Source organism: Parus major, chromosome 1, assembly GCF_001522545.3.
Source record: "Parus major isolate Abel chromosome 1, Parus_major1.1, whole genome shotgun sequence".
Taxonomy (NCBI): domain Eukaryota; kingdom Metazoa; phylum Chordata; class Aves; order Passeriformes; family Paridae; genus Parus; species Parus major.
The window spans coordinates 61,841,012-61,855,163 of NC_031768.1; the positions used below are offsets into that span (position 1 = coordinate 61,841,012).

Genomic DNA, 14,152 nt, shown 5'->3' on the forward strand with positions numbered 1-14,152 from the left:
CAAGTAATTACATGTCAATCTGAAAAAATGAAGTGAGCACTGATCAATTTATTAGGCAAAACTAGAGAACTCCTCTTGATTTTACTGAAGAAAGGTCCTGATATTGAGAAACTCTTCAAAGACTTTAAATTGAGGGAAACTACTGAACAATGACCAGGAAAACTGACTTTGGAGATAATGTACGTTCGTGACCACAGGAACTGAGGAACCGTGACAATGTACTTAGTAAGCCAAGAGCACAGTGCATATATTTCTCCACCTTTAGCATACTTACATCATCACCAGAGAAATATTGATCTATAATTTCAAATGCTAGTTTATAAATGTCTTCATTCTCGTGCTGTTGCAAGGCTTCAATTTTCTCTAACCCTGAAGAAAAGATAATAGAGAAGAGTTTTGTAGATTAAACCAGAGTTACTGACTACTTAAAAAAAATAAGAAAAATGATTCAACATTACTACTCAAACACACTGGAAAAGATGTACCTAAGTTTGAAAATATGATAGCAGCTATCTTGGTCCCTAAGAGGAAAGAGAAGTACTTTGCAAACTTTACATGCCAGGGAATATTCCATTTTATGAACAATGGATAATGGAGTCTTCTCTTTGTTTAGATGAAACTCTTATTTTTTAAAACTCCTGTCCACTACATAACTTTTGGATTAGTCATTGGGCTTTCCATGTATCCCCAAAAACAACTGGCTACATTAGTGCATTGCCTGTAAGTTTAAAACAGCAAGATGACAAAGCAGCTAAAACACCAGTCCCATTTTCAAACTGGATATGGAATAACACAAGGGAAAAGCTTCCAGTGCATTATGTTCTTCAGTATCTCTTTATTATAATACATTAATTAGCGTATGTTACAACTTTGATTGTCATATTGAAAAGACTCTCCATCCTGCTTTGGTCTGTAATGAAATTATGGTCCTAAAACTGCTTCCAAGGCAATGAACTAGAGCAAGAATTGTGTGTTTTACCACAGGACAAAGTATGTGCAATTATCAAATGAAAAGAATTACAATTCTCATTGAAACCTAAAAAATACCTAAACTACAGAAAGCTTCTTCAACAATTGTCCCTACACAGCCATCTCCAAACTGAAATAAACATGAAAAAAAGTAATGTCTCTCATTAAAAGTCTCTCTTGTTTACTCAAATAGCCCATGTTAAGTAACACTGCAGTAAACATCAATAGCAGCAAAGGGAAGAGAGAATAGCATCCAGCCAATTAAATGTTTTAAAAGCCTAGTAAGCTCTTACCTCCACACTCTTCTATAATTTCAGCTATTGTACTAGCCTCATCACCAGCCATTATCAGGATGTTTTTTAGGCCATCCAGCACCACCTGTACCACTTGAGAATCCTTTACTGAGAGTAGATTGCAGAACGGTGGGATTACATTTTGTTGTACAAGGTATTCAACCTAAATAATCAGAAACAAAAGAAAAGCTTTCAACATTGTGCTCCTTACACAAATGGCTGCATTTGCAACATTTTAGTGACAGCTTGAAGTCCCACTATACATACCTGATCTTTTCTCCCACTTATTGTCAAGTTGCTAATTGCCCAAGCAGCTTCCTTTTGTGTCCCGAAGTCCCCCTGAAAAATAAAATTCATAGCTCATTAAAATCAGCATGGAAACATCTGTCAAACTTATTAAAAATCACAAACTCCTCATGTCAGATTTATAAAAAGAGGATGACAACTTGCATAGCTGATAGCTTGACTGACCTTAGCCAGCTGGTGTATGATCATGGGGATTAACCCAGCATCTATTACAGCCTGAACTTGTTGCTGGTTTCCTGCTGTGATATTGGAAAGGAACCAAACTGCTTCCTACAATGGGATAAAGCAAAAAAGCAAAGCACTTTTAAAACTAGTCAGCAGATAAAAAAAAAGAACTCAACCAAACCTGACCACCTCAAAATGAGCAACCACCATGAGCAACCATGACCACCATGAGCAACCACTAAACAGACCTCCTCCTCAGTAGCACTTGTAGCACACAAACTTTTATTGCACTGTGAAAGACAACAGGCAATCAACGTAGAATTAATATGATTGATTCACAGGGCCAGATTCTCTCTCACACAAGGAATGTCTCCATACACCAGGAGTAATACTGATGTAAACCTTATATCCACTTTGCACTGCTGGAGTCACAGACTGGCTTTAAACTTTCAATCACTTTTACGAGGAAAATAGGAAAACTGGTAGAACATCATAAAAAAAGGACTTGTCCTGTAATCCTACTACTGACAGCTCAGTAGTGCCTTTCTGCTATAATAAAAGGAAGACTCCACATCCCACTTTCTTTGTTTAACATGAAGTGGCATCCACAAATCTCATTCAAGTATCACAAATGGCACGCCATCCTGTGACTTTTCTCAGCAGTTACTCCCTTCAGAAGGTTCAGCAATGTAGCTACCACCTATCTCATGGCAGTTATAGATGCCCAGTTACAAAGGGGGATACTTGTCATGACAATCCAGAACAATCCATCTTTAAAAGGCTCCAGTCTTAAGTAAAAATGTGGCGAGCAGGCAATTATGAAGCACCGCAGGAAAAAAACATGGGTTCCCCTTTTTTAGGGCTGTGTATCTTTTCTTTCTTTCTTTTATTTTCTTTATATTTCTATTTGCCTCTCACAATATAGACTTGAAACAAAACTCAAAGCATTTCTGGATTTTTTTTTGTACAGAAATAATTTCTTGGCATTCAAAAGAGTTCATCATTCTTTTGTAAGAGTTAAGAGGGCAGGCAAAAATAAATCACATCAGTTTGACTGTCAAAGATAACTTCTTCAGAGATCTTTACAGATGACAGCGCCTGAAGAAACAGATTCTTCACAAATAGATTTCTCCTCAATGGTACACTATATGGGGGACTCATATTCCAAACAAAAAAGTCAGACCATCTTTGCAGTGGAGGGTGGCACAATGACTTAAAAAACCCAGATAACATGAAATCCAGCTCTGGAAAAGGAGGCACTGATCACTTTCATCAAACTCTCCTTATTCCACCCAATCCTTGCAGCAGTCAAGTTATTTCTGCCAAAAGGAAGGAGATGAAATACAGAGACAATTTTAGGAAAGGACAGTGATACACCCTCCTTCCCTGAAGGTGAAGATGAACAAGTGAACAAACTTCACTGTGAAAAGGTGGAGTGGGAAAACTGGATCAGTCTTATGCAACTAATTCACTGGACTCAACTAAAATGATGAAAAACTGTAACTGAAGTCAGCCAGTTACTCACTTTGCAAATGAATAAAAGTTATGTCACTTCAAAGCAAAACCCTTCAGTCCTCCCAGAAAGCACAAGGCATCAACACCAATGCATGGATACTCACTATGGCTTTCTGGTTTCAGTCCTAATTAAGCTCCACCCTCAAAGGCTGCATCTTTATACAAAATTGCTCACACGCCAAAAATAATAGCTGTAGGAAATTATTCTTGTAATATTCCACAGGCTACTGTTTTATTTCTTAAAAACATACTAAGTTAGAAAGAAGCAAATCATACCTTGTTTATCTTCTCTTTTGGATGCGTCAGGAGATGTGGGAAATAAGACAAAACATCACAATTGAGAACAACTTGTGTCTGCTCATCAGTACCAGTTACTATGTTGCCTACTGCTCTCAGTGCTGCTGTCTGAATATCCAAAGTGGGAAGGAAAAAAAATTGCATGTTAAAGACATTGCTGTAACTTACGAAATAACAAAGATCATTTTAAGATGTCTCTTTATAAAAACAGTTTGCAAAATATAATTTAGCACTTCATCTTCTGAACTACATCATGGGTGTAAACAATGGATATTGTTTCATCAAAAGACACAGTACATCACAGAATAAATGCACAGCTTTGCAGTGCAAAGATTACAAACTAAAAGAATATTAAAACCTTAGAAGATTAATTCATCATGTACCTGATCTGTGTTGCAATTCCAACAACAGCTTCTAGGCTCTGTGTCTGCTGAGGTTGCTCACCTCTCCCATTCAGCTCCCCACTAAGGCATTCAAAACCTCATGACTACTTACTGAGTCTCAGGTGATTTCAGAAACAGACTTTACATCTTTATGTATTGGTCAGTAAATGCTATACAAGTGACAGAATACTGGAGAGACTTCTTTCATCAAGTGAACTGGTCTGACAAATTTCAAGACAGCCAAATCTCATCCAAAGTACAAACTAAACAAACACGTCAAATGCACACATACACAGAAGATCTCCCTATTACAGCGAATGGTTCATAAAAAACCCAGTACACATTAAATAACTTTTAGTTTCATACTGTCTTCAAAATTAATCAAGTAAGCTCAGTAAACCTTTCACACCTAATTACAAATTTACTAAAAGGACTCAGCATTTGCAAATATTTCCATACTGTAAAGATTCCAAAATACTGATTTCCATGAGCTATTCAGATAGAATATGCACAACCATGTATGAAGCACCGGAAAGAGTGCATATTACTTGAGTTCTGGAAAACACAAAATCTGTTGTCATTAAATATTTTAGGACTAGAAAAAGAAGGTATCTTCCATAGGCACATAACAGAAGTTAATGTTTAACCTGACACTTTACTTAAAACTGTGTTACCACTGCTTTGCTTGAGCTTTCTTTTTACTATTTTTCCCCATTGTAGGTAACATTTTTTCTTCAGTTTTACCTGAACAAAATGTAGCTATAAATGTTCATCTCACTAATCCCACTAATAAATACTCTAAGGCACAAATTTTTAGCAAACAGCATACAAAGGACTATTCAAGTATAACTGAATCAGACTTACTTGAACTTTAACCTCCTGATGACTCAGAAGGGGAACTAGAAAAGGTACAACTCCCGAATCAATCACCATTTGTATCTGTTCGTTTCCACCATCTGTTAAGTAGGACAAAGCCCAAACAGTGTCCACAAGAATCTACAAATTGGAGAGAACACGGGTTACACGTTGAACAGAAAAATATGTATAATGAAAGCTTAATTTAGTGAACAACATTCCACTTATCTGGGGGTGGAGAGAGGAAAACATGCAATTTAGTTATAGGAAAAACTTAAACATGATTGTGATGAGATGTAATCAGTAATATGTTAGATTATTATGTAAAACTATGAAAACCAGGGCTGTTTGTTCCATCAGAGTAATTTCTCAATTATGTCCTCTCAAATTCCTTTTTAATTAAATACCACATTTTGGTGCATACAGTGACAGCATATATCATCTCACAAAGGTAAATGGTTGGGCTTGATTTGCATTTCCAAGATAGACAACCAGCTCAGTAAGTAGTTATACTAGTAACTTTCTGAAGAAAATACCAATACAGCCTCCTTAGCATAGCTGTAATTTGTTATCTGTGCTATCTTATGATTATGGAATACATGAATTTCCTTCAGTTTTTAATCCATGTGACATCTTAGCATTTATGATCCATATTGCAGTTCTGAAGTGAAACTGCAAACAAGTCTGGATGTATGCCTTTTCCTGCCTTCATATTAAGAATAAAAAACACAGCAAGGGAAAGGAGTTCTTATACCAACTGAAGAACTAGCAACTATTGTAATGTGGCAACTGTTGAAGTGTTCAAGCAAAGCAAAACCCACAGAGAAATGCCTATCATGCAGGGCCATCTGAGAATCTTAAAGTAAAAAGTCACTGATGACTTGATAAGGATGATTAGACAGCCCTCAAAAATAGACAGGTAGAAAAGTTAGTAACTGAACGGTAGTTCCTGAAGCAGAAACAAAGCCAGCAGAGAAGGATATCACATTACATAGAGAGGATGTTAGGAACTGCAGGAAAAGAAATCTGGACCCCACTAAGGACATAATCTGTTGAGATACCTAGATCTAGCCTACTTTTAAAACAGATACCAATTTAAAATTTCCAGCTATGAGAACAGCTGAATACTGCACTACTAGAACACAGGAAGGACTTCAGAGTCCTGACCCACAGGCTGCTGCCACCAGCTCCGGATGCCAGCCAGCACAGCCCAAAGGCTTTCCTGCCACAGCCTGCTGCTGCCCTCACCTCCTGTGCCGCAGGGACAGCAGAACGTGCTGCAGTGGAGCCACTATGGCAGCAGAAGCAGTGAGAGATGGTGCCTGACCAGTTTGCTGCCCCATAGCCCTGCTGGTGACGAGAGCAGCAGCCGCCAGAAGTGCTCACAGGACTGTGGGCTGACCTACCTGCATCACTGACTCATCTCCAAAGATAGGTTTGCTGCTCCAGTACGGAGAGGCTGGGACCAGACTGGTACCTCCAAACTACCACCTGACTCTCAGGATCAAAATGACAGACACCCTGATTGAGATCAGTCAAAACCTGGCATCACAGTCTCATACCTACATCAATAAGCTCTCATACAATTATTGCTTGCAAAAAGCTTTAAAATTTGGCAGGGAAGAAAAGCCTACAGGTTAGAAGTATATTTGTTTTTGCAATGAATTCTGTTCAGCTTTGTCCAAATTACTCATTGAAAAGTCACCATGTGCTGTCTCCCACTCACATTACACTGGGAAAACCCTGGCAAAATCCCAGCTTAAACTGTACAAATATTTTGTTGAGACAAGCCCACTTCACCATTAAAAAGGCAGCAGAAACACTGCTACTACAGTGTTCAACTAACAAATGGCAGTCCCACCAATCTTATGCTTTATTTTATCCCCAAACTCAAGAAAAGGGATCAATTCCTTCTTCCCTAAGCTAAAATATCACTATAGGGATTACAAAGTCCTGATAAAAGGAGGAGAAAAGCAGCTCAGTAACCCTCAGTTACACAGATCTTTGTCCTGAAGTCCCAGTATATAAGGCTTCATGAGGTAAATCCACTCCCTAGGACATTACTTGGAAAAATACAGGTAAGCTCATGAATCAGGAATGTGGGAAATACTGAAGGTTTAGTATTAAAAACATGAAGGTTGTCAAAGGTGCCACAAAACAATAGTTTATTGCTGTTTGTTTAAATATATTTTTATATGCAATTTCTTTAATTAAATGTTGCAAAGCCAGGCACCCAACAGGTTACAGAAGTCAGGCTTACCCTTATGATCACAATATTTGACTGGACCGATATATAGAATTACAAGTAATTTTTTTTACATCTATTATATATCATCTATGCAAAATTATAAATTGGGGCAGAATTAAAGTGCAGCTGATGGTAAAGCTGGCATTTTAATTTTCTAGTGTTCAATTCAAGACAGGATTTTTTAATGCTATTTCAAATGTGCAGGATAAAAAATGCCACCTTTTACAAAAGGTATTTCAGAAATGGTATTTTCACTTTCTTTTTCATGCTCTGAATGACTACAATTACATTAGTCTTTATATTTAATTATGCATTTATCACTTAATTACACATAAATTAACACACAAACCCAAGTTTACTACCTTAACACAATCCTGCAGCATTAACTTTCTAGAGAAAACAAAGAATCTAAATATCTAGAACTTTAGAAATTACTTACGTTTATATCTGTATGGTAAATGAGAACACACAATGCTGGCAGAATCTGAAAAGAAGTCCATCAGTCATTACAGTAGAACAAAATTGGTTGTAAAATTATGAATCCAAGTATTGCAATCACAAAGCTTATCTTGAGTCTGCTTTAGTATATTGTAATTACACACATTCCAGCAGCTGGTCATTCCCTCTAAGTATGTATAAAAATATCTGTATTAGCTGTATTTCAAATTTGTGAAAATATGAGACAGTACTATATTCCAGACACAGAATGTAGACTGTATTTTGAGGGAAAACAAGCAAATAACACAAATAAGTCTCCCTGCTGTTATTTTAAAAGCTTTGTTATCACACACAAAAATTTTTAGCCCAATATCAATTTATAAACATCTTGGATTAAAGTTTAATTTTCTATAATCACATATGGATAAAACTGGGCTGTGATAAAACTGCTTTGAACAGAGTGTTTTATTTAGTAAAGCATTACTTGTAAAAGTTTCCCTGTTTCTCTGCTCAATTTTTAATATTTCATTGAAGTTTAGCTGTTAACAGTAACACACTTCACATGGCTTCAAAAATTTTATCTACACTTTTGAATTTATCTTAAAATCAAGAACTTACAATTACAGTTCTAGTCAAATAGCTCCATTTTACTAACTGTGCTGACCCTGTCAAGCAAGCATTTGCTCTGTTCACCAGTTTAAAAAGATTTTCAGAATTTCTGCTCAGGTTTGGACTTGGCATTGACTGCATGTGCACACTGAATCGAAACACAAACCACACTACATGCCACAAGTTACTTACAATTACTCTTGCTAAAAGTAATTACATTTGAATTCCTCTACATACAGAATCACATTGTAGCTTTTTTTTTAGTGAAAACATATAATGCTGAGTATTTGAATGCTTTCTAATGTGTTCATTTTTTGTTGTATAGCTCATCACTTTAGTCTTACCCAGATTCAGACGTTACAAATACCTTTATTACAGCTGTAGCAAGAACCACCAAATTGGTCAAATTATTTCATTTCTACAAATGGCAGAGTGGCACAACACATGTGCAGTGACAAAAAACATGCGAAAATTCATAGTATGACAATGTAAAACATTTGGCCTTCAGCCCAGAGTATAAAACATTATCTGTCTCATAATTCTTTATTTACCTCCTGAACTGTCTCCATAGGCGGTGGGGGGTCCTTATTCCTGCAGAGATTTACAATGACCCATGTGACGTTCCGAAGGAAGGTGATGGGAATGGAGGGATTGATGAAGGACAGAAGAGGTTTGACAACTCCCAGTGATATGACATAATCTCTACACTGAGGACCATCACCTACGGAAATGAAAATTGTTGCAAAAGAAATTACATTAAAAATGGAAAATCTTGAAATGTATGCAATGACATGTTGGGATACTGAAATTCTATGTTTCCTCACCAATAGTCTACTACTAAAAGGTCATATTTAATTAAATATACATACGTAAAGTTATGTATGTATATTTTAGGAAACACAAAATTTATCCTGTTTATATTTTTGATACTATTATTTAGGAAAAAACCAGGAGGTATGTATGTAATTCTGGCCATATTATGTACTTTTAAAAAAATTGTATCAAGACACAGAATTCAGAGGAAACATAGTCTCTTTATGATAATGCCAATGTTCAAAAAGTCAAGTTCTCAAATGAAATGCTCCCTGAATTCAAGTCATCAAAATAAGAACTTACCTATAATATTTCCAAGAGCCCAGACAGCTTGCTCACAAACATTTTGGTGCGGTGAATGAAGTAGTCTCAAGAAGAGGGGTACTGCATCTGCAGAATGTAAAGACTGGATTTAATATTGGACCTTGGTATATGAGCAACATTTTCACTGATTTACACTTATACATGTTTCTGTTATGAAGAGTGCACAAAACCTGAGTTGAACATTTCTATAAATATCTAGAGAAGGGAAAAATAGACTTCAGAATACAATTATTAATCAACAATGCTCTCCACATTTAAACATTTTCTTGTGTTTCTCAAAGTGACAGGCAGACCCTCAAATATGCAGGTGTGAGGTTGCATGTCCTGGTAATTCAGATTTTCCAGTTATCCAGGATCACAACTCATACCAAGCAGAATGACATGCCTACTTGTGCAAACGTGCTTCATATCTTGACTTCAAGAAAATAGCTTCCTCCCAGGGGGTGGCTATAGTTAGTTTCCATATGCAGTGAAGATTTACATCCATCTGCCAGTCCCAAGACATGTTTTAATTTGCTCTTATATAATGCCAGAAACATACCAAATTAAGGAAGTGGTACTGATTTTAGATATCATTCTCTGTGGAATTAAATATATTTGATAGAGCTAAGGAACCATCCCACTACTATTCCCATGCACTGTTTTCCTTTAAACAACCCATACTGTTTGAAAGACAGTGATTCGTGCAGCAGTTTTTTACATCTATATATGATCATACTCATCCTATAGTCTGAATAAACTAGATCAATTTATATACTGTTAAAGAATATTTTTTCTTGCAGAAATAGCTTCACAAATTTTTAAAAAATTCAACACAGTTTGTGAGCAACTGTGAATCAATACTGTGTTGATAATGTAAAGTGATAATAAGACAAAAACCTCTGATGTATTTTCCTGAAAAATACAGAGCAATGAAGAATAAAGACAACCTAAAATTCCTTCCCCACCCTAGATGAGTGATTCAGCCATTGCCTATAACTGACAAGCAGGGACAGCAACACACTGTTGCTTAAGAACACTCACTCTTGTAATAATCATCCCACTACCATTAGCTCAAGTGGAATATTTTAGCTTCCTTCTCAGCAATTACTGAGGTTACAATTCAGCTATATATGCATTCAACATTTTTCAGAGAAGAGGGTCAACTATGTAGTTTATATCACACTGCAATCCTGGTATGCTTTCAAAACCAGGAAAGAAGCTACTTCATAATAGCACTCAGGCAGGAAGACAACCTGAGAGAGCATGAGTTGAGGTTATCTGACCTACCACTCGCAAAAAATTAATTATTCGTGCTCCAAACTGGCTCCTGCCAAGAGCTGTTCTGTGCATATAGTACTTCTCCTCTTTTACTGGGCCTTCCAAGTACCATCTGTCCCTCCTGATTGCAGGATGCCGCCTTCTTTTGTATTAAGGCTGCATCAACCTCTTCTGTAGCTGCAAGGGTCTATTGCTTTGTTTCCTCAAACCCTTCCTTATCTAAAGGGAGAGGGGCTGGGAGACTCTTTTCCCTTGGTCAATCTCCCAGTCAAAGCAGCAAGACTTTCAGACTAAACTTCATCTGTTTTCTCTTCATGAGTAAAATGCTTTTTGATTCTCTGAAGTCACTTAGCACATTTTCTTCTTTTCAAGCATTAATTAAACAGATTTTGAGAGAAATATGTCCCAACTTAAACTTCTAGAAATTGTTCAGGTCACAACAATGCTTTTAGTTGTGCTGTATATACTTTTATTCTACTTTTAATTTTTACTTTGAGATTTTTTTCCTACAAAGCTAATACTATAAACATCCTTTCTGTTAGCTTCATTCAAACAGGACAACATTGTAGGACACGAAAAAGAAAGAAAACAATGACTAACCAATGAACAAGTTGAGAAAGAAGAAAAAACTTGAGAGTAGATTTTCAAAGGTACTTAGACACCAGAAAAGCAATCTAAAAACAGAGGTGTCCAAATAACATCAGGAATTTTTGAAACAAATTCAAGATAATATTTTTTTTTTTAAAAGCTTTTGGATATTTATCTAAAGCTCATTTTGGTAAGATAATTTTATCCAAATCTTATTTTGGAGTATAGCAGCAGCAGTAGTAGTAGTAGTAGTAGTAGTAGTAATAATAATAATAATTGTTGTTGTTATTATTCTATTGCTCCAATATCTTAACGATATAGAATACAATAATTGTTCAGTTATTAGCCATGAAAACATACAAACCAGCATTTTCATTTGAAAGGCAGGTTCATACACTTTAAAAAAATCAAATAACTAAGTCACCATTTTCCCATATAAAAACAAGAATGAGTAAGTCAAGACAGCTTCTTTCCTTTCTCACTGCCTGGTCAAACAAGAAACAAAAGCAGCACAACTAACTTGCATGTACAGGAGAGACTAATCATACAGACAAGGAAAAGATGGTCATTTTCTTAACGATGTATTTAGAGATGTGTAACTTTACATAACTGTATTTCAAAAACTTTAGTAAGATTTATGAACACAGCTTTGAGGCAGAAAGAATTAATTCCTAACTTAAGTGCTAGCCACAGAGCAATTAATGGCACATGATTTCAGAAATCAAACCAAGAATGAGAAACTACTTAGATTTTTGTCAGTTATTGTATCATCTGTCATCCTCTATCTCTTCTTTATGGGAAAATCCTGTCTGGGATCCTTAACATTAATTGCTAGTGACAAGCAGATAAATGTTTAAGAGCAAATACAGAAATCTTTCAGAAATCTTCGATAAATTTTTCAGACAAACATGTATTTATTACTTCGATGGTATTGATAAGAAATGGCATTTGTTATCCAAATACTTTCTTTTTCTCCACAGTATCTACTCCCACTGCCTCCTCCCCAAAAAACCCAAAGCTGCAATACTTACTCGACTGTACAACAGCTTGAGTCTGTGCCGAGGTGCCTGATGCTATGTTAGTCAATGCCCATGCAGCTTCAAATTGTAATGAAGGACTGTAATGAAATACCAGTAAGTTGAAACATGATCTGAAGACAATTTTATGGTTCACTTCAATATTACTAGCTGTATCTATCTAAAACACTCTACATTTAGGCAGTACTGCTGGGCTAAAATTTTAAAAACCCCAACATCTAAGCCTGGACTTTTCAGGGGAAAAGCTGTAAGAAAAAAGAGATCTTGCATTCTGTGACCTCTTGTAAACCATCCATCATTATGAATTAATATTAGCATTAAAAAAACCAAAAACCAACAAAACCGAACAACCAATTAAACTTGATTCTTCCAACATTACATTCCAGACCAAATGCAAGCTGGTGGATTGGATACAGATATTTTTCTGAACCATCACAGACAGGGGAAAGATCTAGAATCAGTATGAAAAGACAGCATCACACCTGATTTATTAAATACAGATAAAATGAGTTACAAATGTCATGAAAGTGGGAAGAACATCTCTTCCAAGATGTCTGTCAACTGTTGTCTATGCCAACAGCAGTTTAAGTAAAACAGTTTGCATGAAAACTGCTGTTCAAGCAAATACTGAAAGTTAAAGAAGCTACACAAGCTACACAAGATTTTACAGCCCACAGTCGTTAGCACAACTGTAAGTGTCTGGATTTAGGAAGAATATTTACTTACTGTCAGGTGACTGTTTCATTTCCATAGGTTCTGTGTCTTTATCAGTAGTATTTTATATATAGTCATAAGTACATGCTTATTTTAAATTTTTTTGTGTATTAATCTCAAAAGCAATTTGAGGATTTAATGGGGATGGGATTGCAAAAGAATTAAACAGGAGGTAAAAACAAACTGTACCTGTCAGCAGCTACCTATAAATCTCTAAATAGTAGGAGCAAATGCATTAAAGCTCTAGTTTTAGGTTAAGCCCTTTTTTCTTTCTCTTGTGATAAGTTTTCAAGTATAACATGAACAACAGCTTTAATGATTTGTTATGCAAAATCTTTTCAGAGTTTAACTCTGCTAAATATTATATAGCAATCACGATTAAAAGGACTTTAAAAAAACCAGAGTTCAATTCTGAAAGATTTATTAAACATTTACAAGGGTAAATCATACAAAAACTAGCAGAAGATTCAAATTAAAAGAATTTGCAAAGCACTGAACCATCTACTTCTAGAGCAGACAAGCGTTCATGACCCATTTTAAAATGCCTTCCTGATTTGAATGTTATTGTCAGCTGCCTTCTAAGCAACTGTTTTGTTAAACAAGCTGGAAAAAAAAAATCCTACTCGCAGTTTGTAGTTTTGCAGCCATCAAAATATTCCAAAAATACCAAACCATATTTTTGAAGTTCCTAGCTCTCATAGCTGCAGAAATAACACTGAAAATGGAAATACTATAAATACATGCATGTCTGCCTGAGATCAAAGACAGGCTAAAATATTTACCTCAATTGTGTTAACCCCTATCTGTCTGAATCAGGGGCTCAAGATTTGTTGAATATGGCATGTTTTTGTTTCTTACATGTCATTAAATGCTTGCAGCTATATGCTCAGTGTTCTCTATCTTCTTTACTGAAGCTCTTTATTTTCCTATAAAGACTCAGCATGCCCACCATGTTCTACCATCACATAAGAGAGCAGCAGAGAGTCAGAAGGAAGCACACCTTGCAGTGAGAAGAAACCAGGAACTTAAGCTAATAATTGTAATGGAAAAGACAAATGTATTCTGGAAAAGACCCCTGTTCACAACCAGGCATGTTCTCTGCCTTCCTGCAAACACACACAACAAATCTGTGGCGGATTTCTTAAGAACAGCTGGTAAAAGGCTGAAATATTCAAAACCAATGAGAAATGTAGTAAGGTTTTCACCATGAGCTGGAAATGCTCGAACAAGCTCTGAAAAATTAAATGACATTTCAGTGGCAGAATAAATATTCCTGGAGAATTTGTGATTTATCATCATGAATGTGATCCACTTGTCAGATTATATGGTGCTGCAATC

At 36.0% G+C, this 14,152-nt stretch overlaps 1 protein-coding gene across 3 annotated transcripts in view; it reads right to left on the reverse strand.

The window, feature by feature from the left end:
- The window catches only part of KPNA3 (karyopherin subunit alpha 3), a 46,112-nt gene that overhangs the window by 4,372 nt on the left and 27,588 nt on the right, over positions 1-14,152 (reverse strand). For 2 of the 3 annotated variants that reach the window (XM_015637647.2, XM_015637618.2), the window contains exons 7-16: positions 12,095-12,180; positions 9,195-9,281; positions 8,630-8,799; positions 7,471-7,515; positions 4,793-4,924; positions 3,525-3,653; positions 1,734-1,838; positions 1,530-1,601; positions 1,263-1,425; positions 275-369 (exon numbers count right to left, since the gene is read on the reverse strand). In XM_015637647.2, coding sequence (XP_015493133.1) covers positions 275-369; positions 1,263-1,425; positions 1,530-1,601; positions 1,734-1,838; positions 3,525-3,653; positions 4,793-4,924; positions 7,471-7,515; positions 8,630-8,799; positions 9,195-9,281; positions 12,095-12,180 — 1,084 coding nt within the window. The remainder of the gene's footprint in view (positions 1-274; positions 370-1,262; positions 1,426-1,529; positions 1,602-1,733; positions 1,839-3,524; positions 3,654-4,792; positions 4,925-7,470; positions 7,516-8,629; positions 8,800-9,194; positions 9,282-12,094; positions 12,181-14,152) is intronic. The other variant, XM_033514884.1, reaches the window with a different exon arrangement.